This window comes from Mobula birostris, chromosome 7 (genome assembly GCF_030028105.1).
Source record: "Mobula birostris isolate sMobBir1 chromosome 7, sMobBir1.hap1, whole genome shotgun sequence".
Taxonomy (NCBI): domain Eukaryota; kingdom Metazoa; phylum Chordata; class Chondrichthyes; order Myliobatiformes; family Myliobatidae; genus Mobula; species Mobula birostris.
This window is the reverse complement of record NC_092376.1, coordinates 92,155,958-92,182,953: the sequence shown is the minus strand read 5'-3', so window position 1 is coordinate 92,182,953 and position 26,996 is coordinate 92,155,958. Positions and strand designations below refer to the sequence as shown.

At 43.2% G+C, this 26,996-nt stretch overlaps 1 protein-coding gene across 1 annotated transcript in view; it reads right to left on the bottom strand.

The window, feature by feature from the left end:
• Nucleotides 1–26,996, bottom strand: part of myo16 (myosin XVI) — a 541,014-nt gene that overhangs the window by 420,455 nt on the left and 93,563 nt on the right. Inside the window, exon 6 of the mRNA XM_072264587.1 lies at nucleotides 9,500–9,625. Coding sequence (XP_072120688.1) covers nucleotides 9,500–9,625 — 126 coding nt within the window. The remainder of the gene's footprint in view (nucleotides 1–9,499; nucleotides 9,626–26,996) is intronic.

Below are 26,996 nucleotides of genomic sequence, written 5' to 3'. Positions count from 1 at the left end.
CCAGAACAAGGGCATTGATGAACAAGTTAGCGGAGAGTAAGTATTACTTTATGGCACTTCTTTCTAACACTTTACTATTGATTAAGTGTGGGAAAATGGAAGTACTAACTGATTGGATTGAATTTATTGGTCTTTTTGTGAATAGAGTTCAGGTAAATTCAGGCTGAAAGAGCAGTCGTAGGGAGACAGTAAGGGGAAGAATTTGTCACATTGGCCTTTGTCATTCAAGGCACTGAGCATAGAAGTTGGGAGATATGGTGCAGTTAGATAAGATGCTGGTGGGACTACACATGGAAAGATTTCATTCAGATTTGATCACCGTGTTATAGGAATATGTTATTAAACTGGAAAGAGAACAGAAAAGATTTACAAGGATGTTGCTAGGACTCAAGGGAATGGATTCTCGGGAGAAGGTGGACAGGCTGGGACTTATTTTCCTTCAGGAGTAGGAGACTGAGAGGTGATTTTATTGAGGTGTATCAAAGCATGAGGGGTATGAAAGGTAAATACACTCAGCCTTTTTCCCTTGGGTTGGGGTATCAAGAGCTGGATGGTATAGGTTTAAGGTGAGAAGGAAAATATTTAATAGGAACTTGAGAGTTAATTTTTTTTACGCACTGGCTAGTATGTAAATTGAATGAGTTGCCAGAGGAAGTGGTTTAGGGAGGCACAATAACAGCTTTTAAAAGAAATTTGCACAGATACATAGATGGGAAAGGGTCAAATGGAGGAAAATAGATGGGGCACCTTGTTCAGCATGGTCTTCTTGGGTGGAAGAGCCTGAGTAGGTGCTGTATGACTCCGTCGCTCTGACATCGACCAGCATATTCCCACATTGTTGAATGGATGCCAGTGTGTAAGCTTTACTGTTATGAGTGTTTGATAGAGTGTTTGCCTTTGGACTACAAATGAATTTTGCCTTAACCGGAAGGGGTGTTTAGTCCCCTGGATGGTTGTGTTACACCTCCTGTGACCTTAGGGGCAGTGCCTGAGGATATTGTCAGATATTATTCTTCTTCAATTCCGCCAATGGAATGAGATCCCACCACCTACTGCAGCTTCTCTCTTGACCCTTCTCCTTCTGCCAGAAGCACTCCTCGCTTGACACTTTGTCTGATCATTCCTCCCATCCTTATGCTTCTTTCACTTCCTCTTGCAATTGTAAGAGGTGTAACACCACCCCCACCACTGCCCAGGGACCTGAACAGCCCTTCCAGGTAAAACAAAGGATAACCTGCACCTCCTCCCTCCTTGTCTACTTCTTCCAGTGCTCCCGTATGGCCTTGTCTCAAAGGCGAAACCAAGCAGAAACTGAGCGACCATTTTCCAGAACACCTACGTTCAGTCTGCAATGATCATCCTGAATTCACAGTTACATGCTATTACAGTTTCCTTTCCCATTCCTAGACTGACCTGTACATCTTCTCAAATGCCAGGATGAGGCCCACCAGAAACTAAAAGAATAACACAGAATACATTCACCTGAATAGTTAATAACATGAGCATTGAGTTTGCAGATGTTATGTAACCCACTCCTCACTGGTTTATTTCCCCCTCACCCCTTTCTCTCTATCCTCCTAATCTTCCACGAATTCTCCAATTTCTATCTCCTTTATGTCAACCACTTCCCCACCCTCTGCCCCCCCAACTCATCTTCATACCTCACACCTTTATGGTTCCATCAACCTGTGTAAACAGTCAATTCACCTACAGGTTTCACTCACACCTCTCCCTGTCTGGTTCTGGTTCCTCTTGCCTCATGGTTCACATTCTCAACACTTTTACTTATCAAGCTCCATCACAGGTAGTCTACCTATCTCCCATCAGCAGTCATCTCCAACTTTTATATTCCTCTACCCCATCAGCCCACTCCATCTGTGTCTCAGTTTCTATGTTCTCTCTCTCTCTCTCTCTCTCTACCTCAATCTATAATTCACCACTACTCCCCTCACCTACCTGACAAAACTTATTTTCCTTTACTCCTCCTCAGTCCAACAATTACCTTTAGGTCATGTCTCAAACTCATTTTCTTATCTTTATACAGGCATCTTTTCTTTGAATGGTCTCTGAACCCAAATCCATCAAAAACTCAAGTGTGTGCATTCCACCTGAGGAATCGAGAAGCAGCTCAGAAATTCAAGATCTTCTGATGTGAGAAGGAGCTCGAACGCAACCTGACTCCTATTTACCTGGGCGTGTCACTGGATAGGATGCTGTCATTTGCCACCCACATCCAAAAACTCCGAGGGTAAGCTGTCTCTCGCAATTCTCGCTTGAAAAAATTAGCAGGTACGAAATGGGGAGCTAATGCTCACACACTTAGATCAACTGCTCTAGCACTCTGCTATGCACCTGCAGAATACTGTGCACCTGTGTGGGGCAGATCAGCCCATGCAAAGAAAATAGACATGTTGCTTAACGAAGCCTGCCGAATAATCACGGGCACACTGCGTCCCACACCCACTAACATCATTTACAGACTTGCAGGCATTGCTCCCCCAGAGATCCTCAGACACACTACAACAAAAATTGAAAAAAGTAAACAGAACTCGGATCCACGGCACCCACTACACCATCATGTGCCAGTTTCCAACCACCTAAAATCGAAGAAAAGCTTTGCTACAGTGGAGGAACTACCGCACGGAACATCCCCCAAACATACAGGATTGACCTCTGGCAACAAACAGAAGCCAGAACCCCACCAAACAATACAGTGCAAGACCCCACAGAAATGTTGCCAGACGGGGCACTGCTTGACAGATGGAAGGGGTGCACTCTCAACAGAGCGAGAGCGGGAGCTTGTAGGATAGGAGACAATAGGTGAAGTGGGGTTTAAAGACCAGCGAATCCTGTGAGTGTGGCGAAAGGGTGCAGAACATTGAACACGTTCTGTGCAACTGCCACTCTCACCTGATTTAGCTGACACTGACCTGCTCAACATCAACCAAACAACACTAGAGTGGCTGGCTGTCTGCTGTGACAAGCTATGAATGAACAGGCATTTTGCTTCTCCACTCTCCACTGATGCAGTGTTATGACATGAAATGTTGACCATTCCTTTCCTCTCGTTGATGCTGCTGTGTCCAGCAGATTGTTTGTTGATGCAGTATCTTGCTTTTTGGCACACATTAGTCTATTTGATGTCTCCTATATAAAATTTAGGCAGAGGGTGTGTCACGGTTCGGTCCGTTGACTTCTTGTTTCAGTTAATTTCCTTTTCCCCATGTTCCACTGGGCTCCTTGATTAGGGCACCTGATTTGAATGGGTCAGCATAAAAGAGCTGGCTTACATCTACTGGCTGCTGGATTGTCACCTCAGCAGGGTGGCTATGCTTGTTCCGGGCTGCTGAGAATGAGTCAAGTCGAGTCGAATTGAGAGCCTGCCGGTCACAGCTCCTGGGTCAAGTCAAGAGCCTGTCATCTGCTGTTCCTGGGTCAAGTCAAGAAACTGCCGTCCGCAGTTCCTGGGTCGAGTCGAGAGCCTGTCATCTGCTGTTCCTGCTTTGAGTCAAGAGGCTGGTCCGTCACCATAGCCTGGGTGGCGATGAATGTTCCAAGCCGCCAGGAATAATGGGCCATCTTCCAAGCCGCCAAGGATAAGGGACCGTCTTTATGAACCATGTCAAAATACGTTTTGTCTGTTGTTGTTTGTTTTTGTTGTCTCGTTTCCTGCTGAGTGGGTCTGGCCATTCTGCCGCTGCTCCAAGCAGGGATTCAAGTGGCCTATCATTATTTTGTTTTCAAGTCTCCGAGTCCCAGTCCAAGTCAAGGCTCCGAGTGTCCACTCCAAGTCAAGGCTTCATGTCCAGGTCAAGTCCCAGTCCTGGCTCCAAGTCCAAGTCGTGTCCAACTCCATCTCTGTGTCAAGTCTCCGCTCCTGTGTCCTGCTCTTGGGTCCTCTTCCTCCACTTCCTCAGCCGCCCATTGCAACATGGTGGTTGGAGATGGAGCATTTTCTGCTTGGAATCTGGTGACTAGTGGTGCTCTACAGGGATCTGTACTGGGGCCTCTGCTTTTTGCCATTTTTATGAATGCCTTGGATGAGAAAGTGAAAGGATGGGTTTGTGAATTTGCAGATGATACGAAGGTTGTTGGAAGTGTACATAATGTAAAAGGTTGTCATATGTTACAGTGGGAAATTGACAGGATGCGCAGCTGGGCTGAGAAGGCAGATGGTGCTCAATCTAGAAAAGTGTGAGGTGATTAACTTCGAAAGGTCAAAATTGAAGGCAGGATATAGGATTAATAGCAGGTTTCTTGACAGTGTGGAGAAACAGAGGCATCTTGGGGACCACTTCCATAGACCCTTTAAAGTTGCCACACAAATTGACAAGGTTGTTAAGAAGGCAGATCAAGTTCAAATTGAAATTCAACTTTATTGTCATTCAACCATGCACATATATGCAACTAAACAAAGCAAAGTTCCTCAGGGACCAAGGTGCAAATCACAGTACTTATATCACATACAGCACATAAAATAATATTAACAGATAAAAAGTATTCTGTAGATGTACAAGTTGACATAAATTGCATGTATGACATATAGTTAAATATATAACGTATTACCCTATTGGAGCTAACATAAATAATATGTACTAGGTAGAAGCAGAGTGTTCAGAAGCTGTCACCCAGCCTAACAATCCTTGTTTTTATACTGTGGTGCCTTCTGCCTGATGGTAGGAGATCAATGAGATTTTGGGACAGATGAGAAGGGTCCTTGACAATGTTGGAGGCTCTGAAAATTCAGCTCTTCTGGTACATGTCCTGGATGAGTGTTAGGGTGGTGAGAGACCCCAATCTGTTACATGGTCTTGTGGTCAGATACCTTGCAATTCCCATACGAGATGGTCAAGACAGTCTCGATGGTGCTCCAGAAGAATGTGGTTAGAGTGAGGGGTGGAGCCTCACTTGTCTCAATCTCATCAGGAAGTGGAGGCAGTGCTGTGCTTTCTTGTCTAAAGTAATGATGTTGAAGGACCAGGTGAGATCATCTGTGATGTACGTTCCAAGAAACTTGGTGCTCCTGACTCTCTCCACGTAGATCCATTGATGTACTGTGAGGAGAGGTCACCCTGTACCTTCCTAACGTCCACAATCATCTCTTTAGTCTTGTCCACATTGAGGCTCAAATTGTTGTGTTCACACCAGCCCGCAAGCTGACTCTCACTATTGCCGATGAGGCCAATCATCAACCAAATATTGAAAGAATACCTACCTTCATCATCTACTTTCTCAGACTTCCCTTGATACCATGACAACATTTGTGTGGGTGTCAAGTTCCCTTAGTTAGGTTGAAGTAATGTGAAAGAGCAGAAATGCTTATCCACGTGGATGCGAGCAGTTAGCCATCATCATCTCCATCCAGAACTTGTTGTAGGAGTTTGTCCGGAAGACAAGCAGGATGTTTTTCCAGTTTTAAGCACTGTACTCAGTTTCATTCATGACCCGGTTAACAAAACAATCTACGGTTAAAAGCAAAACACATAAAAGTTGCTGGTGAACGCAGCAGGCCAGTCAGCATCTCTAGGAAGATGTACAGTCGACGTTTCGGGCTGGGACCCTTCGTCAGGACTAACTGAAAGAAGAGCTAGTAGGAGATTTGAAAGTGGGAGGGGGAGGGGGAGATCCAAAATGATAGGAAAAGACAGGAAGGGGAGGGTTGGAGCCAAGAGCTGGACAGATGATTGGCAAAAGGGATATGAGGGGATCATAGGATAGGAGGCCAGGGAGAAAGAAAAGGGGGAGGGGGGAAAAACCCAGAGGATGGGCAATGGGTATAGTGAGAGGGACAGAGGGAGAAAAAGGAGAGTGAGAGAAAGAATGTGTGTATATAAATAAATAATGGATAAGGTACGAGGGGGTGGTGGGGCATTAGCGGAAGTTTGAGAAGTCAATGTTCATGCCATCAGGTTGGAGGAAACCCAGACGGAATATATGGCGTTGTTCCTCCAACCTGAGTATGGCTTCATCTTTACAGTAGAGGAGGCAGGGATAGACATATCAGAATGGGAATGGGACGTGGAATTAAAATGTGTGGCCACTGGGAGATCCTGCTTTCTCTGGCGGACAGAGCGTAGGTGTTCAGTGAAACAATCTCCCAGCTTGCATTGGGTCTCACCTATATACAGAAGGCCGCATCGGGAGCACCGGACGCAGTATATCACCCCAGCCCACTCACAAGTGAAGTGTCACCTCACGTGGAAGGACTGTCTGGGGTCCTGAATGGTGATGAGGGAGGAAGTGTAAGGGCATGAGTAGCACTTGTTCCGCTTACAAGGATAAGTGCCAGGAGGGAGATCGGTGGGGAGGGATGGGGGGGAACAAATGGACAAGGGAATGTAGGGAGCGATCCCTGTGGAAAGCAGAGAGAGGGGGGAGAGAAAGATGTGCTTAGTGGTGGGATCCCATTGGAGGTGGCGGAAGTTAGGGAGAATCGTATGTTGGACCGGGAGGCTGGTGGGGTGGTAGGTGAGGACAAGGGGAACCCTATTCCTAGTGGGGTGGCGGGAGGATGGAGTGAGAGCAGATGTGATTGAAATGGGGGAGATGCGTTTAAGAGTAGAGTTGATGGTGGAGGAAGGGAAGCCCCTTTCCTTAAAAAAGGAGGACATCTCCTTCGTCCTGGAATGAAAAGCTTCATCCTGAGAGCAGATGCAGCGGAGATGGAGGAATTGAGGGAAGGAGATGGCATTTTTGCAAGAGACAGGGTGAGAAGAGGAACAGTCCAGATAGCTGTGAGAGTCAGTAGGCTTATAGTAGACATCAGTAGATAAGCTGTCTCCAGAGATAGAAACAGAAAGCTCTAGGAAGGGGAGGGAGGTGTCAGAAATGGACCAGGTAAATTTGAGGACAGGGTGAAATTTGGAGGCAAAGTTAATGAAGTCAACGAGCTCAGCACGCGTGCAGGAAGCAGCGCCAATGCAGTTGTCGATTTAGCGAAGGAAAAATGGGGGACAGATACTAGAATAGGTTTGGAACATGGATTGTTCTACAAAGCCAACAAAAAGGCAGGCACAACTAGGACCCATACAGGTGCCCACGGCTACACCTTTAGTTTGGAGGAAGTGGGAGGAACTAAAGGAAAAATGATTAAGAGTAAGGACTAATTCCGCTCGACGGAGCAGAGTGGTGGTAGAGGGGAACTGGTTAGGTCTGGAATCCAAAAAGAAGCCGAGAACTTTGAGACCTTCCTGATGGGGGATGGAAGTATATAGGGACTGGACATCCATGGTGAAAATAAAGCAGCTGGGGCCAAGGGACTTAAAATCATCGAAAAGTTTCAGAGCGTGAGAAGTGTCACGAACATAGGTTGGAAGGGATTGAACAAGGGGGGATAAAACCGTGTCGAGGTATGCAGAAACGAGTTCGGTGGGGCAGGACCAAGCTGAGACAATAGGTCTACCAGGACAGGCAGGTTTGTGGATCTTGGGTAGGAGGTAGAAATGGGAAGTGCGGGGTGTAGGAACTATAAGGTTGGTAGCAGTGGATGGGAGATCTCCTGAGCGGATAAAGTCAGTGATGGTGTGGGAGACAATGGCCTGGTGCTCCTTAGTGGGGTCACGATCGAGGGGTAAATAAGAGGAGGTATCCGCGAGTTGTCGCTGTGCCTCGGCAAGGTAGATGTCAGTACACCAGACTACAACAGCACCCCCCTTATCGGCGGGTTTTATAGTGAGGTTAGGATTAGTGCGGAGGGAGTGGAGAGCAGAGCATTCGGAAGGCATGAGGTTGGAATGGGAACAATGTGCGGTGAAGTCGAGACGGTTGAAAGCAGCTAAAGTCCTCACAATATTCAGGTGTGAGTTCATATGTGACAAGTAACATTCATTTCAGATAAATGCTCAGCTTCTAATATCCTCTAGTTTCCACTCACTGTCATTAAACCTTATTAAATGCACAATGTCAATCAGGATATCTAGTCACCATTTCCTTCATGTTGGCTGGATCAAAACCCTGGAACATCTCACCCAACAGTACCTTCACCACTTTGAAAGCAATGGGATTGGAATTGGTTTAACATTGTCACATGCACTGAAGTACAGTGAAAAGCTTGTCTTGCAAACTGTTCATACAGAATAATTAACTACAGCAGTGCTTTGGGATAATACAAGGTGGAATAATAGAATGTAGAATGAAGATACACAGGTAGATAATAAGGTTTAAGGACATGAAGAGTCTAGAGTTTATTGTATCAAGGAATTATTAAGTAGTCTTGTAAGAGTCAGGAAGTTATGTTGTCGCCTTATAAAACTTTGGTCAGGTCATTTCTGGATTATTGTATTTAATTGGTTGTGACATTAAGAAGAACATGAAGGCTATGGAGAGGTTTAGAAGAGGTTGTGGTAAACCATGTATATATGTTGTAACGGGGCTGTCTGGACACACCCCTCTGCTGACTGCCCCTGTGGCTCCTCCTACAGAGTCCTGTATAGAGGTTTCGCCTTGCCCCTCCCCCTCAGTCCGGGGGCAGACACTCACTGTGGAGGTCGTATTGTACAGCGAATAAAAGCCTTTCAGTATTTTACCAAACCTCAGTCTTTTGGAGTAATTGAAGGTGCTTCAGAGGTTTACCAAGCTATGCTCTGGATTAGAGGGCATGCACTATGAAGAGAGTCTCAACAAACTAGGGTTGTTTTCTCTGGAATGGCATAGGCTGTGGGGAGACCTGATAAAATTATGTGACAGAGACAGAGTTGCAACAGCAAGCTCGTATCCAACATCAGAAAGACCAAGCAACTGGTTGAGGACTTCAGAAAAGTATGTCAGGAGGGCACACAGCATTCCTTATAGAGGGGGCAGTAGTGGAAAGGGTAAGCAGTTTACTGTTCCTGGGCATCCATATCTCATAGGATTTATTCTGGAAACAACACGTTGATGCAATCATAAAGAAGGCATGCCAGCAGCTAAAATACGTTCAGGATTTAGGGAGGCTTGGTATGTCACCAAAAATATCTTGCAAAATTCTACAGATGTACCATGGAGATAATTCTGACTTGTTGTATCATAGCCTGGTGTGCAGGCTCCAATCAACGAACAGGATCATGAGGCTTAGCAATTCGTAGACTCAGCCAGTTCCATCTTTCCCCATCATCAGATTTCCAAACAGTCTATGAACCCATAAACATCATTATTCCTCTTTTTTCACCCCTCATTCCTTTTGCAATATTTATCTATCTTTGTAACATAGTAATTTTTATGTGTTACTCTGTACTGCTGCTGAAAAATAAGAACTTTCATGACATACTGTGTGCAAGTGATAATAAATCTAATTCTGATACTGATTCGAAAAATGACCACACAGGCCCAAAAGTTCAGACAGCTTACAATACAACACAAAGCATTTTTTAAACAAAAGTTAACTTAACTTTAATCAGTGACTATACACTTTCATCCTTTTCCAAAAACTATAGTGACTGACATTGTTGCACATAACAGAAAGCTGCACTCATTGTTGATCTTCCTGGTGACAGTACAGTAGAGGATTTAGACAACTATCTACCTGTCCATACTTTGCAGCTAAGTGAAGTGGTGTCCAGAAGCAGTTATCATAGACATCAGGGTCAGCTCTGTTCTCCAGAAGTACAGCAGAGACATCCATATAGCCACTAGCACATGCCATGTGTAGCTGAAAAGAGTGGTAAGATTAAGTAATAGTTACAATGAAAACAAAATTGGTAATTATAGAGTTATATAAAATTATCAGGGATACATAATTATGCAGAGAAAATTGCCAAAGAATATGGCTAACATTAGATATACCTTGAAGAAGATTACTTATCATTGCTTAAGACAGATTTGCAGCTGAAGGGAAACTATAATGAGTCTGGAAACATGGCTGGGTGGAAGTATTTAGTTATATTTCAAGAAATTGCAACACTTTCCATATTTCCAGCATCGGCAGACTTTAGAAAATATATTTCAATGGAATACAGTCATAGTCATAGAGCATGACAACACAGAAATAGACCCTTCAGCCCATCTAGTCTGTGAAAAACTATTAATCTGCTTAGCTCCATTAACCTGCACTCAGTCCATAGTCCTTCATACCCCTCCCATCCATGTACCCATCCAAATTTCTCTTAAATGTTGAAATCTAACCTGTATCCACCACTTCCACTGGCAGCTCATTCCACACTTGCACCACCTTCTGAGTGAAGAAGTTCTGCCTCATGTTTCCCTTAGACATTTCACCTTTCACCCTTAACCAATGCCCTGCTGCTCTAGTCTTACCCAACCTCAGTGGAAGAAGCCTGTTGCCTTTACTCTGTCTATGTACCTCATAATTTTGAATATCTGTGTGAAATCTTTCCTCATTCTCCAATGGTCTAAGAATAAAGCTAATCCCTAACCTATTTAACCTTTCCTTAGAACTTAAGTACTCATGTTTTGGCAACACCCTCATAAATTTTCTTTGTACTCTTTCAATTTAATTGATAACTTTCTTGTAGGTAGGTGACCAAAACTGTACACAATAATCCAAATTAGGCCTCACCAATGTCTTAAACAATTTCAATATAACATCCCAACTCCTGTACTGTGCCAAAAGCTAACTTTACGACCCTATCTACCTGTGATGCCACTTTAAAAGAATTCTAGTCCCGTATTTCCATATTCTTCTGTCAACTGCACTGCTCCCAGTTCCCTCTGTTCTATTGCACTTCTCAGTACCCCACTGTTCACTGTGTAAGTCCTATCCTGGCTTCTGCTCCCAAAATACAACACCTCACATCATCCTGTATTAAATCCCATCTGCCATTTTTCAGCCTACTTTTGCAGCAAGCTTTGATAACTTTCATCACTGCCCATTACACCACCAATCTTAGTGTCATCTGCAAATTTACTGATCCATTTTAACCCATTATCATCTAGATCAGTGATATGGATGACAAACCACTATGGACCCAGGACCAATCTCTGCAGCATACCACCAGTCACAGGCCTCCAATGACTAATCCAATAACTAATCCATCAGGCTTACCAGCCTGTAATTTCCTGACTTATTCTTAGAATCCTTCTTAAACAACAGAAAAACATTAGCTACCCTCCAATCCTCCGGCACCTCACCTGTGGCTAAAGATGTTTGAAATGCCTCTGCTAGGGCCACCTGCAATTATTGCACTTGCCTGTCACAAGTCTGACGGGACACCTTGAGAGGCCCTGGATGTTTACCTCAAGACAGCAAGTTCCTCTGCTTCAAGTGGATGGAAAAACACTGATAATGCAAATGAATAAACTACATTCGGGCTAGCCGGATCAGATACAAATGGAGAAAAGGAGTGACCAGAATTTGTTTAATTTGATATTGAGTCCAGAAGACTACAACATAATCAGATAGAAATTTGCTATTCTTCATGGGGCAATGCCTTCTACTGGCATTGCCAGAACTGCTGGGCATTTTCTACAACTCAGATGTGAAATTCACAGACATCTTGTGTGTATTCTGTCTCTCTAACCTCCTTCATAAATGTATCAACTGGATGGCTGCAACAACAGCTTATCAGCAAGACAAACTTAGCCTCTTCCAAGAGAGGTATTCTCAATGTATTGTCTATCTCACCTCCACTCTTTATGCAAGTTAAATCTTACTTATTTTCTATCTTTTCTATTTTTGGCAAGGGATTTTCAACCTGAAACATTACATCTACTTGTTATATGGTCATAGAAAAGTACAGCACAGAAACAGGCCATTCGGCCCATCTAGTCTGTGCCGAGCCATTTAAACTACTATGGCTCTCAATAGCCCTCTCAACCTTGTACCTATCCAAACTTCTCCTAATGTTAAAATCAAAATGGAGCCCAGCACTTGTGCTGGCAGTTTGTTCCACATGGCTCACCACCCTAAGTGAAGTTTCTTGTCACGGTCCCATTTAACATAACACCTTTCACCCTTAGCTCATGACCTCTAATTGTAGTCCCACCCATCCTCAGTGGAAAAGCCTGCTTGCATTTACCCTTTCTCTTCCCCTCATAATTTTGTATGCCTCTGTCTAATCTCCCTTCCATCTTCCATGTTCCAAAGAATAAAGTCTTAACTTATTCAAGCTTTCTTTATACAACTTTATACAACTTCCACATAACATCCCATCTCCTGAACTCAATACTTTGACTTATGAAGGCCAATGTCTGAAAAGCTTTCTTTACAATTCATGACGGCAATTGAAATGAACTATGGGTCTGTATTCCCAGATCCCTTTGTTCTACCGCACTCCTTGGTGCCCGAGCAGTCACTGTGTAAGACCGACCCTAGTTGGTCCTGCCAAAGGGCAACACCTTACACTTGTCTGCATTAAATTCCATCTGCCATGTTTCAGCCCATTTTTCCAGCTGGTCCATATGCCACTTCAAGCCATGATGTTCTTCCTCACTGTCCACTAATCCCCACTCTTGGTGTCATCTGTGAATTTGCTGACCCAGTTCACCACATTATCATCCAGATCATTGATATAGATAACAAACAACAATGGACCCAGCACTGATCCCTGCAGCACTTCACCAGTCACAGGCCTCCAGTCAGAGAAGCAACTATCTATTACCACTCTCTGACTTCTCCCACAAAGCCAATGTCTAATCCAATTTACTACCTCATCTTGAATGCTAAGCGACTGAGCCTTCTTGACCAGCCTCTCATATGGCTCCTTGTTACCATCCACTGCCTTGGCTTCATTAACTTTCCTGGTAACTTCCTTAAAGTACTCTGTACGATTGGTTAGACATGGCCTACCATGCATAAAGTCATGCTCGATATCCCTAATCAGTCCACATCTGTCTAAATTCTCATATATCTGGTCCTTTCCAATACCTTTCAATAACTTTCCCACTACTGATGCCAGGCTAGCTGGCCTATAATTTCCTGATTCATTTTTCGAGCCTTTCTTAAACAGCAGAACAACATTAGTTATCCTTCAATCCTCTGGTAACTGGCCTAGCAGGAAGATTTACTAGTGCTGCATGGGGCTGGGCATTTCAACTAGAATTTCAGGGGATGTAAACCAGGGTGCCAGAACAGATAGTGGAGAGGTTGTGAAGACAGGTGTTGTGAAGACCTCAGACAGTTGGGAGTCAAAATGTTGAGCACGATTCGACTAATGTCTTGATCTGCATACATTTCAATGCAAGAATATTGTAGGAAAGCCAGATGAGCTCAGGGCATGGATCAACACATGGAGTTATAATATTATAGCCATTAGTGAGATGTGTTTGTAGGAGGGGCAGGGACAGGCAGCTCAATATTCTGTGGTTCCATTTTTTTTTAAACACGACAGAGCAGGAGTGATTAAAGAAAGACTGGTGTTACTAGTCAGAGAAAATTTCATAGTAGTGCTCTCAGGTTGGACTGGAGAACTCATCTAGTGAGGCATTATAGGTGGAAATGAGGAATAATAAAGGTATTACCAGTTTTATGGGGGTATATTACAGACCACCTAACAGTCTGCATGATTTAGAGGAACAAATTTGTAGAGAGATCGCGGACTGTTGGAAGAATCATAAGGCTGATTTTAATTTTCCACATATTGACTGGGTCTCTGATACTGCAAAAGAACTAGATGGGATAGAGCTTGTCAAATAAGTTCAGGAAAGTTTCTTCAATCAGTACAGGGAAGTCCTAATGAAAGAGGGTGTGATACTTGATCTCTTAATAGAGAAAGAGACAAGGCAGGTGACAAGTTTCTGTAGGAGAACACTTTGCATCCACTGATCATAGTGCCATTAAAGCCTAGACAGAGTAGATGTGGAAAGGATGTTTCCTATGGTGGGAGAGGCGAGGACAAGAGGACAAGAGCCTCAGGATAAAGTGGCGCCCTTTCAAAACAGAAATGTGGAGAAATTTCTCTTGCCAAAGGGTGGTGAATTTGTGGAATTTGTTGTCATATGCAGCTGTGGAGGCCAGGTCATTGGGTGTATTTAAGGTAGAGATAGATAGTTTCTTGATTGGACATGGCATCAAAGGTTACAGGGAGAAGGCTGAGAAATGGGGTTGAGGAGGAGGAAAAAAAGGGATCAACCATGATTTGAATGGCGGAGCAGACTCAATGGGCCAAATGGCCTAATTCTGCTTCTATGTCTTACAGTCTTATGGTCTTAATTTCAAGACAATTATGAAGAAGGATATGTCTAGTCATCAGATCGAGCTTCTAAATTGGAGAGAGGCCAATTCTGATGTAATCAGAAAGAATCTGGCAAGTGTGGTTTAAGACAGGCTGTTTTCTGGAAAAGGTGTTCTCAGTAAGTGGGAGGCCTTCAAAAGTGAAATTTTGAGAACTCATGATTGTATCTGCCTGTCAGAATGAAAGGTAAAGATAACAGGTGTAGGGAACCTTAGTTAAGAAAAAAAAGGAGGTGCATTGCAGGTTTAGGTAGGTAGGAACAAGTGAGGTGCTTCTGCACTATAAGAAAGGCAAGAGAATATTTAAGAAAGAAATCAGGAGGGCTAAAAGAAGGCATGAAGTTGCCCTGGCAGAGATGGTGAAGGAGATTCTTAAGGGGTTCTACAGATAAGTTAAGAGCAAAAGGATTACAAGGAACAAAATTGGTCCTCAGGAACATCAGAATGGTAATCCAGGCTTGGAGCCAAAAGAGATGGGGGAGATCTTAAATAGTTTTTATGCATCTGGATATACTCAGGAAACAGACACAGAGTTTACAGAAGTGAGGCGAAGCAGGATCAAATTTATTGACCATTACGAGGAGAAAATGTCTGCTGTCTTGAGGCAAATTAGGCTGGATAAATCCCAGTATTCCCTTGAACCCTATAGGAGGCAAGTGCAGAAATTGCAGGGGCCCTAGCAGAGATGTTTAAATCATCTTTAGCAACAAGTGAAGTACTAGATGATTGTCTTTCCACAGATCCTGTCAAACATGCTGAATCAAATCTGCCAGCATATTCTGGTATTATTTCAGATTTGCAGCATCTAAAGATTTTTGATTTTCATTCATGGTTGCAATGTCATAGAATCATAGAGTTTAACAACACAGCAACATGTTCAACTTCAACCCAGCTTGTCCCTGCTGGCCAAAATGCCCATCTCAGCTAATCCCATTTGTCTGTGTTTAGCCCATGTTTCTCTAAACTGTCTCTATCTATGTATCTGTATAAATGCCTTTTAAACTTTGTAAATGTACCTGTATCTGACAGGTCGTTCCATATTCTCACCATTCTCACTGTGAAAAAAAAAAACTTGCCCTTCAAGTTCCCTTTAATCTTATTCTTTTCACCTTACATCTCTGCCATCTAGATTTTGATTCCTTCAACCTGAGAAAAAGAATCTGACCACTCACCTTATCTGTTCCTGTCATGTTTTTATCTACATCTATAAAGTCACTCCTCAGTCTCCTATGTTCCAGCTAAAACGGCCTTAGCTTACTGAGTTTCATCTTGACACAGTCCCAGCAGCATACTTGTGATTCTTTCTGCACCATCTCCAGCTTAATTACATCCTTCCTACATTCAGATGTCCAAAATTACTTACAAGATTCCAGGTATGTATAAAAGATCTTTTCTGAAAGAATCTCACAAATTTCTGTATGTCTACCATATAAAAGGATAAGGCATACAGTACACAGGAATACTATCTTCTTCAAGTTCCCATCCAGGTCATGCACCATCCTGACATAGTATATCATCATTGCTCCAGGGTCAACATGTTGGAATTCTGTGATGGGGATCAGAGTGGTAAGTTTTCTTCAGCAAATGTTGGCCAATATCTGAATCACTGTAGAATAGGTACTGGAATCAGATACAATTACTATGCTACAGTTACTACGATGAGATACAATTATCAGATTACTATTACTATTATCAGATACAATTACTATGTTTGAGGACCTTTCAAACAGATACTTAAATAAGCCAAGCAAAGAAAGGAACGGGCCTGTTGTAGGCAAATCAGATCAGTGGAGAAGTCAACATGGATGTGGGTAAAGGTCTTATGACTCTTTAATCAAGATGGGAATATCTTCACCACAGGAACTGCAATAGTCCAAGAACGCAGGCAATCAATATCTTCTCAAAAGCAGTTAGGGATGAGCAATATCTGTAAGCCTTATCAGATTTTGTTTTCTCTCTCTACATCCTCAGTGACCTATAAACCACTGAACATCTTATCTGCACAATAAATAATGCTCATATACCATGAGAGAATAGGAAAATATTTGGAGTATGATTGGAATTGTCCTCGTTGGGTCTCAACGCTTCCCTCTGAAACTGGATCCCTGACTTCTTGACAGAAAAGCCACAGTCAGTCTGTGTATCAACGTGTAGCTGAAGTTTCTTTCCAAGGGACAATGGCATCTCTCACTCCATCACACTGAGTTCTGATGCTCCCCAGGGCTGCGTGCTCAGTCTGCTGCTCTTCACACTGCTGATGCATGACTACACTACTGGATCCAGTTCAAACTGAACCATCAAGCTCACGTGTGACACAACAGTAGTTGGCTACATCAATGGCGATGATAAGATAGCATACACAAGAGGAGGCAGAGCAGCTGGTAGAATAACCCAACTGAACAATTACATCTCGTGACCAAAGAGATTACTGTGGGCTTTAGGAAGGTGTAAGCTGATCACTTCGCACTGCACATACAGTACATGGCTCCTCCATGGAGAGAGCTAGGAGCATCGAGTCTCTGGGAGTGCACATAATAGACAAGCTCCCTTGGTCCCTCAACAAAACCTCTTTGGCCAAGAAAGCACAGCAGCATTTCCACTTCCTGAGGATATTGAGGGGAGTGAGGCTTCCCCTCTTCTCCCCCCTTCCACCACATTCTAACCAATTTTTACAGGAACACCATTGAGTGTGTCCTGACCAGCTGCTTCACCATCTGGTAGGGGAATTGTAAGGCAAGACTGCAAGTCTCCTAAAGATGAATTGCAAAGGAGTGCTAGGTATGCAGGCCCCTTAACATTGTGAACGATCCCTCCCTTCTGTCCAACAATCTCGTTGACCATCTTCCGTTAGGAAGGAGGTACCATAGCATTAGGACAAGAGCAGTTAGGGTGGGAATCAGTGTCTTGCCCCAGACTATTAGACTACTGAGCTCCCTGCCACCATCCAGATCTCATCATGCATGAAGCGCCAGTAGCATTTTACAATTTACCTTTTAACTTATGTTGTAGATACACATTATTTGTTAGTTTACTTGTGTTAATGTTACTTTATATCTTATATATGTGAGTTATGTTATATGTCATGTGTTGTGCACTTTGGTTCAGAGGAGCGTTGTTTCATTGGGTACTATGTATGTGTACAGTTGAATGACAATAGACTTGAACTTCAACAGGGTAAAGTTCAAATGAATAATATAGTATTAGAATGAATTCTTCTAATCTTTGATTTATATATTTGTTTCAAAACGACATACAGATAAAAATGTGGTTAAAGGTTGAAAAGGGCAGATTTCTTTCCACAGGACAATGGCATCAGTTCAAGCTATACTTCTGAAAATAGATCCAACTGAACCATTCACAATAGGGCCCAAGCAGAATGACTGCAATAGGAAGGTGATGAAGATTTGAGTCTGGAAAAATCTTAAAGGCTTTCTCAAGTTGATACAGAAACCCAAATACAATTGTAATTGGAAAAGGAGAAGACCAGAGAAAAGAAAGAAGACATTGCCTAGAAAATGGATTTCACTCATTCCTGGTACATTAAATCAATGACAAATTTTTGCCCTTTTGCAAAGCTAGGTATCTGAAAATCTGCAGAAGTAAGATGTTTCCTGCTATAAAATAATCATTATTGTGACATTTTTCCCTTTAACTACACAAATACTATTGATTTATGTTTAAAACACTTGCATTATTTCTCTTCAATGACTTAGGTGAAGTATTTTAGCCTAGCTAACACTTTTTTTAGGGTACAACCTCTTGATTCACTGAAATTCACTACTCCAGTAGAGAATTACATAGAACTGAGAATATAGAACAGTCCAGCATGGACCAGGCCCTTCAGCGTATAATGCTTGTCCCCAAAGTATTTAAACAGAGCTCCTAATTAATCTAATCTCTCTCGCCCATACGTTGCCCATAACCCTCTCTTCTCTGTAAGTTGATGTGCCTGGCTAAAACGCTCCTACGTTTTGGACTTCACCACCACCCCTGGAAATGCATTGCAGGCCTCCACCACTATTTGCTTAAAAACTTGCCTCACAAAAATCCTTTTCATTTCTCTCTCTGACCTTGTATGCATGCCCTCTAGTACTAGACAGGTAAATCCTGGGATAAACAAGATAGTACCTGTTTATCTATGCCTTGCATAATTTTGAAAACTTCTATCAAGTCTCCCCTCAGCCTCAGTAGCTCTAAAGGAAATAGTCGCAGTCTGGCCAAACACTCCTTACAGCATGTGTCCTCTATATCAGGCACCATTCTGGTAAAAATCCTCTGATCCTTTTCTAAAGCCTCCAAACCTTCCTGTAATGAAGCAACAAGAACTGAATGCAATATTCTAAAATAGAGTTTTATAAAGCTAGAACATAACTTCCTGGCTCTTACATACAATACCTCAACTAATAAAGTTTACCACTCTATCAATCTGTGTTGTCACTTTTGGGGAGTTATGTATCTGGATCCCATGACATCTCTATGCATCAACACTGTTAAGAATCTGACCATTAACCATGTACTCTTCCTTAATGTTGATTCTCCCAAAGTCCAGCAGCCCACACTTCTGCCACTTCTCTTCACATACCTGCAACTGATCTACATTGCGCTACATCTGCCTCTAATCCTGCATGCTATGGGTAAGTTGATTTTGGATGCAAACAGCCAAGTCAGAATTGGACACAGCAGCAGACCAATCTGGAGACTATGTTTGGGTGTGTAATGGCAAACATGAGTGGACTAGGCCATGTTCAAGCACTCATTTGAAGATCTGAATGACTACATCAGGATAGTTACAGACTTTATTAAAACCACTGTGGATGTGTGTGTCCCCACAAAATCATTCAGGGTTTTCCCCAATCAGAAGCCCTGGATGAACAATGAAATCCGGAACCTGCTGAGAGCCATATCAGTGGCATTCAAGTCTGGCGATGAAGAATGCTAAAAGAGGTGCAGGTATGATCTCCGGAAAGGCATATCTCAGGCGAAGTAGAGATTCTGGACTCGACTGGAATCAATGGGGGATGCTCGACAGCAGTGGCAGTGTTTGAATGCTTTAACTTCCTACAAAGCTAAATCTTGCAACATAGGGGACAGCAGAGCTTCACTTCCAGATGAACTCAATATCTTCTATGCTCACCCTGACTACCAGCACAGGGAGGAACTATCGCCAGCACCCAATGACCCTTTGGTCTCATGTAACCCAGGCTAATTAAACTAAAAGATGTAATATTCGAAAGCTCTGCCTGTGGGGGGATGAAAATGAGGTTTATCAAGTTAAAAAAAAAGAACTTGTGAAACAAGGCTATGCGGGAACGAGGGGTGGTTGACACAATGTGGGAGGAGAGATGATAGTAATAAAAGATCTATTGAAGTTACGGCTATAACAAGCAGTAGCTGTAACGAGACAATATCGGCAGAGACAAGTATCCAAGATCTCTACTGTGTAACTGGGAATTAGTTCTGTTAAATCACACCAAGGGATTCGGTCAGGTTTTTTTTTGTATAAGTTTGTGAATCGACTTTTCATGGATGTTCAACTATTTCATCCATGTTCGCCATCTTGTTTCAAACAAGAACCAAGATGGCCAACCACCCAAGATGTAGAACCAGCATGGGAACAAAATATTTCATGACGCAGAGGATTTAATATGGTTGGATGCATCAGTTTATTTTCATTCGAAGGATCTGAATTAGATTTTCTGCAAGAATTGATTACTTTTGTGAAGACTGAAAAGTTACTGAATGAGATTTATTTTGTTTAAAAGTTGTGACATTGGAGAATTGCTGTGAAAGGAGTTAAGCCATGTAGATAAATAGTTTTTGAATTTCAATTTCAATTTGTAGACATACTTAAGAATAGGAATTCAATTAGTTTTCTAACTAGTGATAAATAAAAAGGAAAAGTTAGTCTATGACGTAACTAAGGAATAATGCTAGGTCTAATTAGTTGTAGAAATTGGTGTAACAAAGGTTATTCTAATGAATATCACTGATTCTAACTAAGCAGGAATTTGGTTTTTGTTGATATCTGAGATTTGGAATCTCAACAGAATGTTGAATTTTGAATTGTTCTTACTCACATAAATATTTTGTTTATTTTATTTTTTTTATAAACAAAATTTGGCTCCAGAAGTGTGTGCTTTCTATTCACTGCCTCCTTCTACTATCTAGAGCTTCTGATGGCCTGCTAGCTCCTAGTGTAGTACTATGTAATTTGATTTTTCTCATAGAGTGCAGCGACCAGTCAAACGAGATAAGTCAAGTGCTACACAAATGTTACACTCAGTATCTGAAGATGATGTGCAGGCTGCCTTCAAGAGAATGAATCCAAGAAAAGAATCTAGTCCGAATTTAGAAAGAAGTGGTTCCATTAGACAGATGCAGCATGGATTCAGAAAGGGCAGACCCTGTTTGACAAACTTACTGGAGTTCTTTGAGGACATAACGAGTTCAGTGGATAGAGGGGAACAGGTGGATGTAGTATACGTGGATTTTCAGAAGGCGTTCGATGAGGTGCCGCACGAGAAACTTATAAATAAGATACAGATGCATGGAGTCGGAGGAAGTGTATTGGCATGGATAGTGGATTGGTTAACCAATAGAATGCAGAGAGTATAAATGGGTATTTCTCCGGTTGGCAGTCAGTGGAGAGTGGGTGCCACAGGGGTCGGTGCTGAGCCCGCAGCTGTTTGCCATTTACATTGATGGTTTGGAAGAGGGGACTGAGTGTAGCTTAGCAAAATTTGCTGATGACATTAAACTGAGTGGAAAAGCAAATTGTACAGAGGATGTGGAAAGTCTGCAGAGGGATATAGATAGGTTAATTGAGTGGCCAAGGTCTGGCAGATGGGATACAATATTGGTAAATGAGAGATCATCAACTTTGGAAGGAATAATAGAAGAGCAGATTATTATTTAAATGGCGAAAGATTGCAGCATGCTGTTGTGCAAAGGGACTTGGGAGTGCTTGTTCATGAATTGTAAAATGTTGGCTTGCAGGTACAACAGGTTATTAAGAAGGCAAACTTCATTGCTAGAGGGATTGAATTCAAGAGCAGGGAGGCCATGCTGCAACTATACAGGGTACTGGTGAGGCCGCACCAGAAGTATTGTGTGCAGTTCTGGTCTCCATACTTCAGGAAGAATATACTGGCTTTGGAGGCAGTGCAAAGGAGGTTCACCAGATTAATTCTGGAGATGAATGGGTTAACCTATGGGGAGAGATTGAGTTGCCTGGGACTATACTCTTAGGAATTCAGAAGAATGAGAGAGGATCCTATAGAAACATAAAAAATTTTGAAAGGAATCGATAAGATAGAAGTAGAAAAGTTGTTTCCATTGGAAAGGATCTTTATGTTCCTGTTAAGCTGGAAGGAAGGGCTAAAAGTTTGAGAGAGCCATGATTTTCAAGGGATATTGGAAACTTGGTTCGGAAAAAGAGAAGGAACTTCAATAAATATAGGCAGCTTGGAGTTAATGAGGTGCTCGAGGAATATAAAGAATGTAAAAAGAATCTTAAGAAAGAAATTAGAAAAGCTAAAAGAAGATATGAGGCTGCTTTGGCAAGTAAGGTAAAAGTTACGTTAGCGGCAAAAGGATAGTGAGGGATAAAATTGGTCCCTTGGAGAATCAGAGTGGATGGCTATGTGCGGAGCCAAAAGAGATGGGGGAGATATTGAACAATTTCTTTTCTTTGGTATTCACTAAGGACAAGGATACTGAAATGTGTACGGTAAAGGAAACAAGAAGGGTAGTTATGGAAAGTATGACAATGAAAGAAGAGGAAGTACTGGCGCTTTTAAGGAATATAAAAGTGGATAAGTCTCCGGGTCCCGACAAGATATTCCCTAGGAACTTGAGGGAAGTTAGTGTGGAAATAGCAGGGGCTCTGACAGAAATATTTCAATTGTCATTAGAAACGGGAATGGTGCTGGAGGATTGGCGTATTGCTCATGTGGTTCCATTGTTTAAAAGGGGTTCTAAGAGTAAACCTGGCAATTATCGGCCTGTGAGTTTGATGTCAGTGGTGGGTAAATTGATGAAGATTATTCTTAGAGATGGTGTATATAATTATCTGACCAAGGTCTGATTAGGAACAGTCAACATGGATTTGTGCGTGGAAGGTCATGTTTGACAAATCTTATTGAATTTTTTGATGAGGCTACTAAGAAAGTTGACGAGGGTAAAGCAGTGGATGTTGTCTATATGGACTTCAGTAAGACCTTTGACAAGGTTACACACAGAAGGTTAGTTAGGAATGTTCAATCGTTAGGCATTAATATCGAAGTAGTAAAATGGATCCAGCAGTGGCTGGATGGGAGACGCCAGAGAGTAGTGATGGATAACTGTGTGTCAGATTGGAGGATGGTCGGTCGCGGTGTGCCTCAGGGATCTGTACTGGGTCCAATGTTGTTTGTCATATATATTAATGATCTGGATGATGGGGTGGTAAATTGGATTAGTAAGTATGCAGATGATACTAAGATTGGTGGTGTTGTGGATAATGACGTAGGTTTTCAAAGCTTGCAGAGAGATTTAGGCCAGTTAGAAGAGTGGGCTGAAAGATGGCAGGTGGAGTTTAATGTTGAAAAATGTGAGGTGCTACATTTTGGTAGGACTAATCAAAATAGAACATACATGGTAAATGGGAGGGCATTGAAGAATGCAGTAGAACAGAGGGACCTAGGAATAATGGTGATACTCACAACACGCTGGTGGAGCTCAGCAGGTCAGGCTGCATCCATAGAAAAGATCTGTCGATGTTTCGGGCTGGAACCCTTCGTCAGGACTGTAGGGGGAAGGAGCAGAGGCCCTATAAAGAAGGTAGTGGGAGGGTGGGAAGGAGAAGGCTGGCAGGTTCCAGGAGAAAAACCAGTAAGGGGAAAGATAAAGGGGTGGGGGGGGGGAGGCAGGGAGGTGATAGGCAGGAAAGGTGAAGAAAGAATAGGGGAAAACACAATGAGTAGTCGAAGGAGGCGGAACCAAGAGGGAGGAGGTAGGCAGCTGGGGGAGGGGGCAGAGTGACATAGGGATAGGGGAAGGGAGGGGGAGGGAATTACCAGAAGGTGGAGAATTCTATATTCATACCAAGGGGCTGGAGACTACCTAGATGGTATATGAGGTGTTGCTCCTCCAACCTGAGTTTAGCCTCATCATGGCAGTAGAGGAGGCCATGTATGGACATATCTGAATGGGAGTGGGAAGCAGAGTTGAAGTGGGTGGCTACTGGGAGATCCTGTCTGTTTTGGCGGACAGAGCAGAGGTGCTCGACGAAGTGGTTCCCCAATCTGTGTCGGGTGACACAGACGCAGATTGGGGGACTGCTTCGTCAAGCACCTCTGCTCCGTCCAGCAAAACAGACAGGATCTCCCAGTGGCCACCCACTTCAACTCTGCTTCCCACTCCCATTCAGATATGTCCATACATGGCCTCCTCTACTGCCATGATGAGGCTAAACTCAGGTTGGAGGAGCAACACCTCATATACCGTCTAGGTAGTCTCCAGCCCCTTGGTATGAACATAGAATTCTCCAACTTCCAGTAATTCCCTCCCCCTCCCTTCCCCTATCCCTATGTCAGTCTGCCCCCTCCCCCAGCTGCCTACCTCCTCCCTCTTGGTTCCGCCTCCTTCGACTACTCATTGTGTTTTCCCCTATTCTTTCTTCACCTTTCCTGCCTATCACCTCCCTGCCTCCCTCCCCCCACCCCTTTATCTTTCCCCTTACTGGTTTTTCTCCTGGAACCTACCAGCTTTCTCCTTCCCACCCTCCCCCCACCTTCTTTATAGGGCCTCTGCCCCTTCCCCTTACAGTCCTGATGAAGGGTTCCGGCCCGAAAGGTCGACAGATCTTTTCCACGGATGCTGCCCGACCTGCTGAGCTCCTCCAGCGTGTTGTGAGTATTGCTTTGACCCCAGCATCTGCAGATTATTTTGTGTTTAGGAATAATGGTGCATGCCTGAAGGTGGATAGGGTGGTGAAGAAAGCTTTTGGTATGCTGGTCTTTATTAATCAGAGCATAGAGTATAGGAGTTAGGATGTAATGTTGAAATTGTACAAGGCATTGGTAAGGCCAAATTTGGAGTATTGTGTGCAGTTCTGGTCACCAAATCATAGGAAAGATGTCAATATAATTGAGAGAGTACAAAGGAAGTTTACTAAAATGTTTCCTGGGTTTCATCTCCTAAATTACAGAGAAAGGTTGAAGAGATTAGGTCTTTATTCTTTGGAGCGTAGAAGGTTGAGGGGGGACTTGATAGAGGTGTTTAAAATTATGAGGGGGATTAATAGAGTTGACGTGGATAGGCTTTTTCCATTGAGAGTGGGGAAGATTCAAACAAGAGGACATGAGTTGAGAGTGTGAGGGGATCCAGGAGTACCCCTACTAACTGTTTGGAGAGAGACATTTATTGTTGATGGTTTGTTTTGAAAGGAGAGGGAGACAGAGTTATTTACCACCGATATGTTGCTTTTGGAAGGGAGAGAGAGAGATGAAGATTAACAGTTGGACTGTCACTTTAAGGCATTGGAAGTAACTTTGGATTTTTACTGAGTTGGGAGTTGGGAGTTGGAGACAGCACCGAGCAGCCTGAAGGTTGCTATGGTGACCGAAGGCAGTGGACACTCGATGTTATGATTTTCAGCAGATTGTTGATGTTACTCCCAAGGACTTGTTGCCTGCTCGCATTCCTTTACAGACAAAGGAGGGAGGGACTCTTTGAATGACAGGTGATGCTCAGCCTGGTAAAATAAATAGGTCAGACGATACAGAGCTCAGGACACATGATCTGGACACTGAATGAGCATTGCTGTGCCTGCAGAGAAAGTGGGTTTTGGAGGATCGATCAGGCGGATTGATCCAAATTGCTATTCCAGTTTGAAGGAGAAGGGGTTGACTGGTGGGGAGTTGTCTATGTGTCCACCCTTGCCGGGGTGATAGCTCCACCACAGAAGACCGGTCCCCCTGGTTAAAGTCACAGTCGGTGACTTGTGAAGGATTTCGGAGGACAACGAGAAGATCGACGGTATCAGCTCACCTGAAGACTCAACTCACTCTCTCTCTCTCTCTCTCTCCATCACTACTCAACTAAATACCACGAACTGAACTGAACTGAACTTTACTCAACATCGTAAGACTGTATCTTTTTACCCCTAGACCTAAAGAAGCTTGGTTTTCATACATATATATTTCACACTCACTTTTATATATAATCATTGCCAACCTGTTTGATTTATTTACATTTATATTACTGTATTGTGTAGTACTAATAAATATTATTAGCTTATAGCAATACGAGACTCCAAAGTGTTTTCCATCTCTGCTGGTTCTTTATCCCCGTCACGGGGTCCGTGACAAGAGTTAAAAGACAAAAGTTGAGGGGTAACATGAGGGGGAACTTCTTTACTCAGAGGGTGGTAGCTGTATGGAGTGAGCTTCCAGCAGAAGTGGTTGAGGCAGGTTCTATGTTGTTGTTTAAAGTTAAATTGGACAGATATATAGACAGGAAAGGAATGGAGGGTTATGGGCTGAGTGCAGGTCAGTGGGACTAGGTGAGAGTAAGAGTTCGGCATGGACTAGAAGGGCCGAGATGGCCTGTTTCCGTGCTGTAATTGTTATACGGTTATATGGTGATTGGTAGGTGAGACTAGAACTAGGGGACATTGCCTCAAGATTCAGGGGAGAAGAATTAGGATGGAGATAAGGAGAAATTGGTTTTCCCAGGGAGTGGTGAACTTGTGGAATTCTCTGCCCAGGGAAGCAGTTGAGGCCTCCTCACTAAATATATTTGAGATACAGTTGGATAGATTTTTACATAGTAGGGGAATTAAGGATTATGGGGAAAAGGCAGGTAGATGGAGCTGAGTTTACGGACAGATCAGCCATGCTCTTATTGAATGGCGGGGCAGGCTCGATGGGCCAGATGGCCTACTCCTGCTCCTATTTCTTATGTTCTTATATGAGTGTCTTGCTGAATACTGAAGAACTGTGCCAACCAACTGGCTGGTGTATTCATGGATATCTTCAACCTCTCGCTCCTGCAGAGTGTGGTACCCACCTACATCAAGCAGGCTGCATTCGTACCGGTGCTCATGAAGAGCATGGTAACCTCTCTAAATGACTATCACCCAGTGGCACTACCATCCACAGTGAGGAAGTGTTTAGGGAGGGGCTGATGTTGAAGCATATCAGCTCCTATCTGAATGGCAGTTTGGATCTGCTCCAATTAACCTATTGAGCAACAGATCCACAGTAAGTGCTATCTCACTGGCTTTTCACACAACCCTGGAACATATGCATAGCAGAGGTGTATACATCAGGATGCTCTTTATCAATTAAAGCTCAGTATTTAACATCATCATCGCCTCAAAATTAATCAGTAAACCCCAAGACCTGGGCCTCAATAGCACCTTGTGCAACTGGGTCCTGGATTTCCTCACTTGTCGACCCCAGTCAACCTGGATTGGTAAAAACGTCTCCTCCACAATCTCCGTCAGCATAGGAGCACTGCAGGGATGTGTACTAAGCCCCCTGCTCTATGCACTTTACACCAATGACTGTGTGGATAAGTACAGCTCCAACACCACATACAAGTTTGCTGATGCTGTGGGCTGTATCAAAGGTGGTGATGAATCAGCATACAGGCGGGAGATTGAAAACTTGGCTGAGTGGTGTCATAACAACCACCTCTCACTCAAGGCCAATATGACCATGGAACTAATTGTGGATTTCAGAGAGGGAAACCTGAGGTCCATGAGCCATTAATCATTGGAGGATCAGAGGTAGAGAGGGTCAGTAATTTTAAATTCCTGGCTGTCACTATCTCAGAGGACCTGTCCTGCAACCACCATATAAACAGAAATGTGAAGAAAGCATGGCAACACCTCTACTTCCTCAGG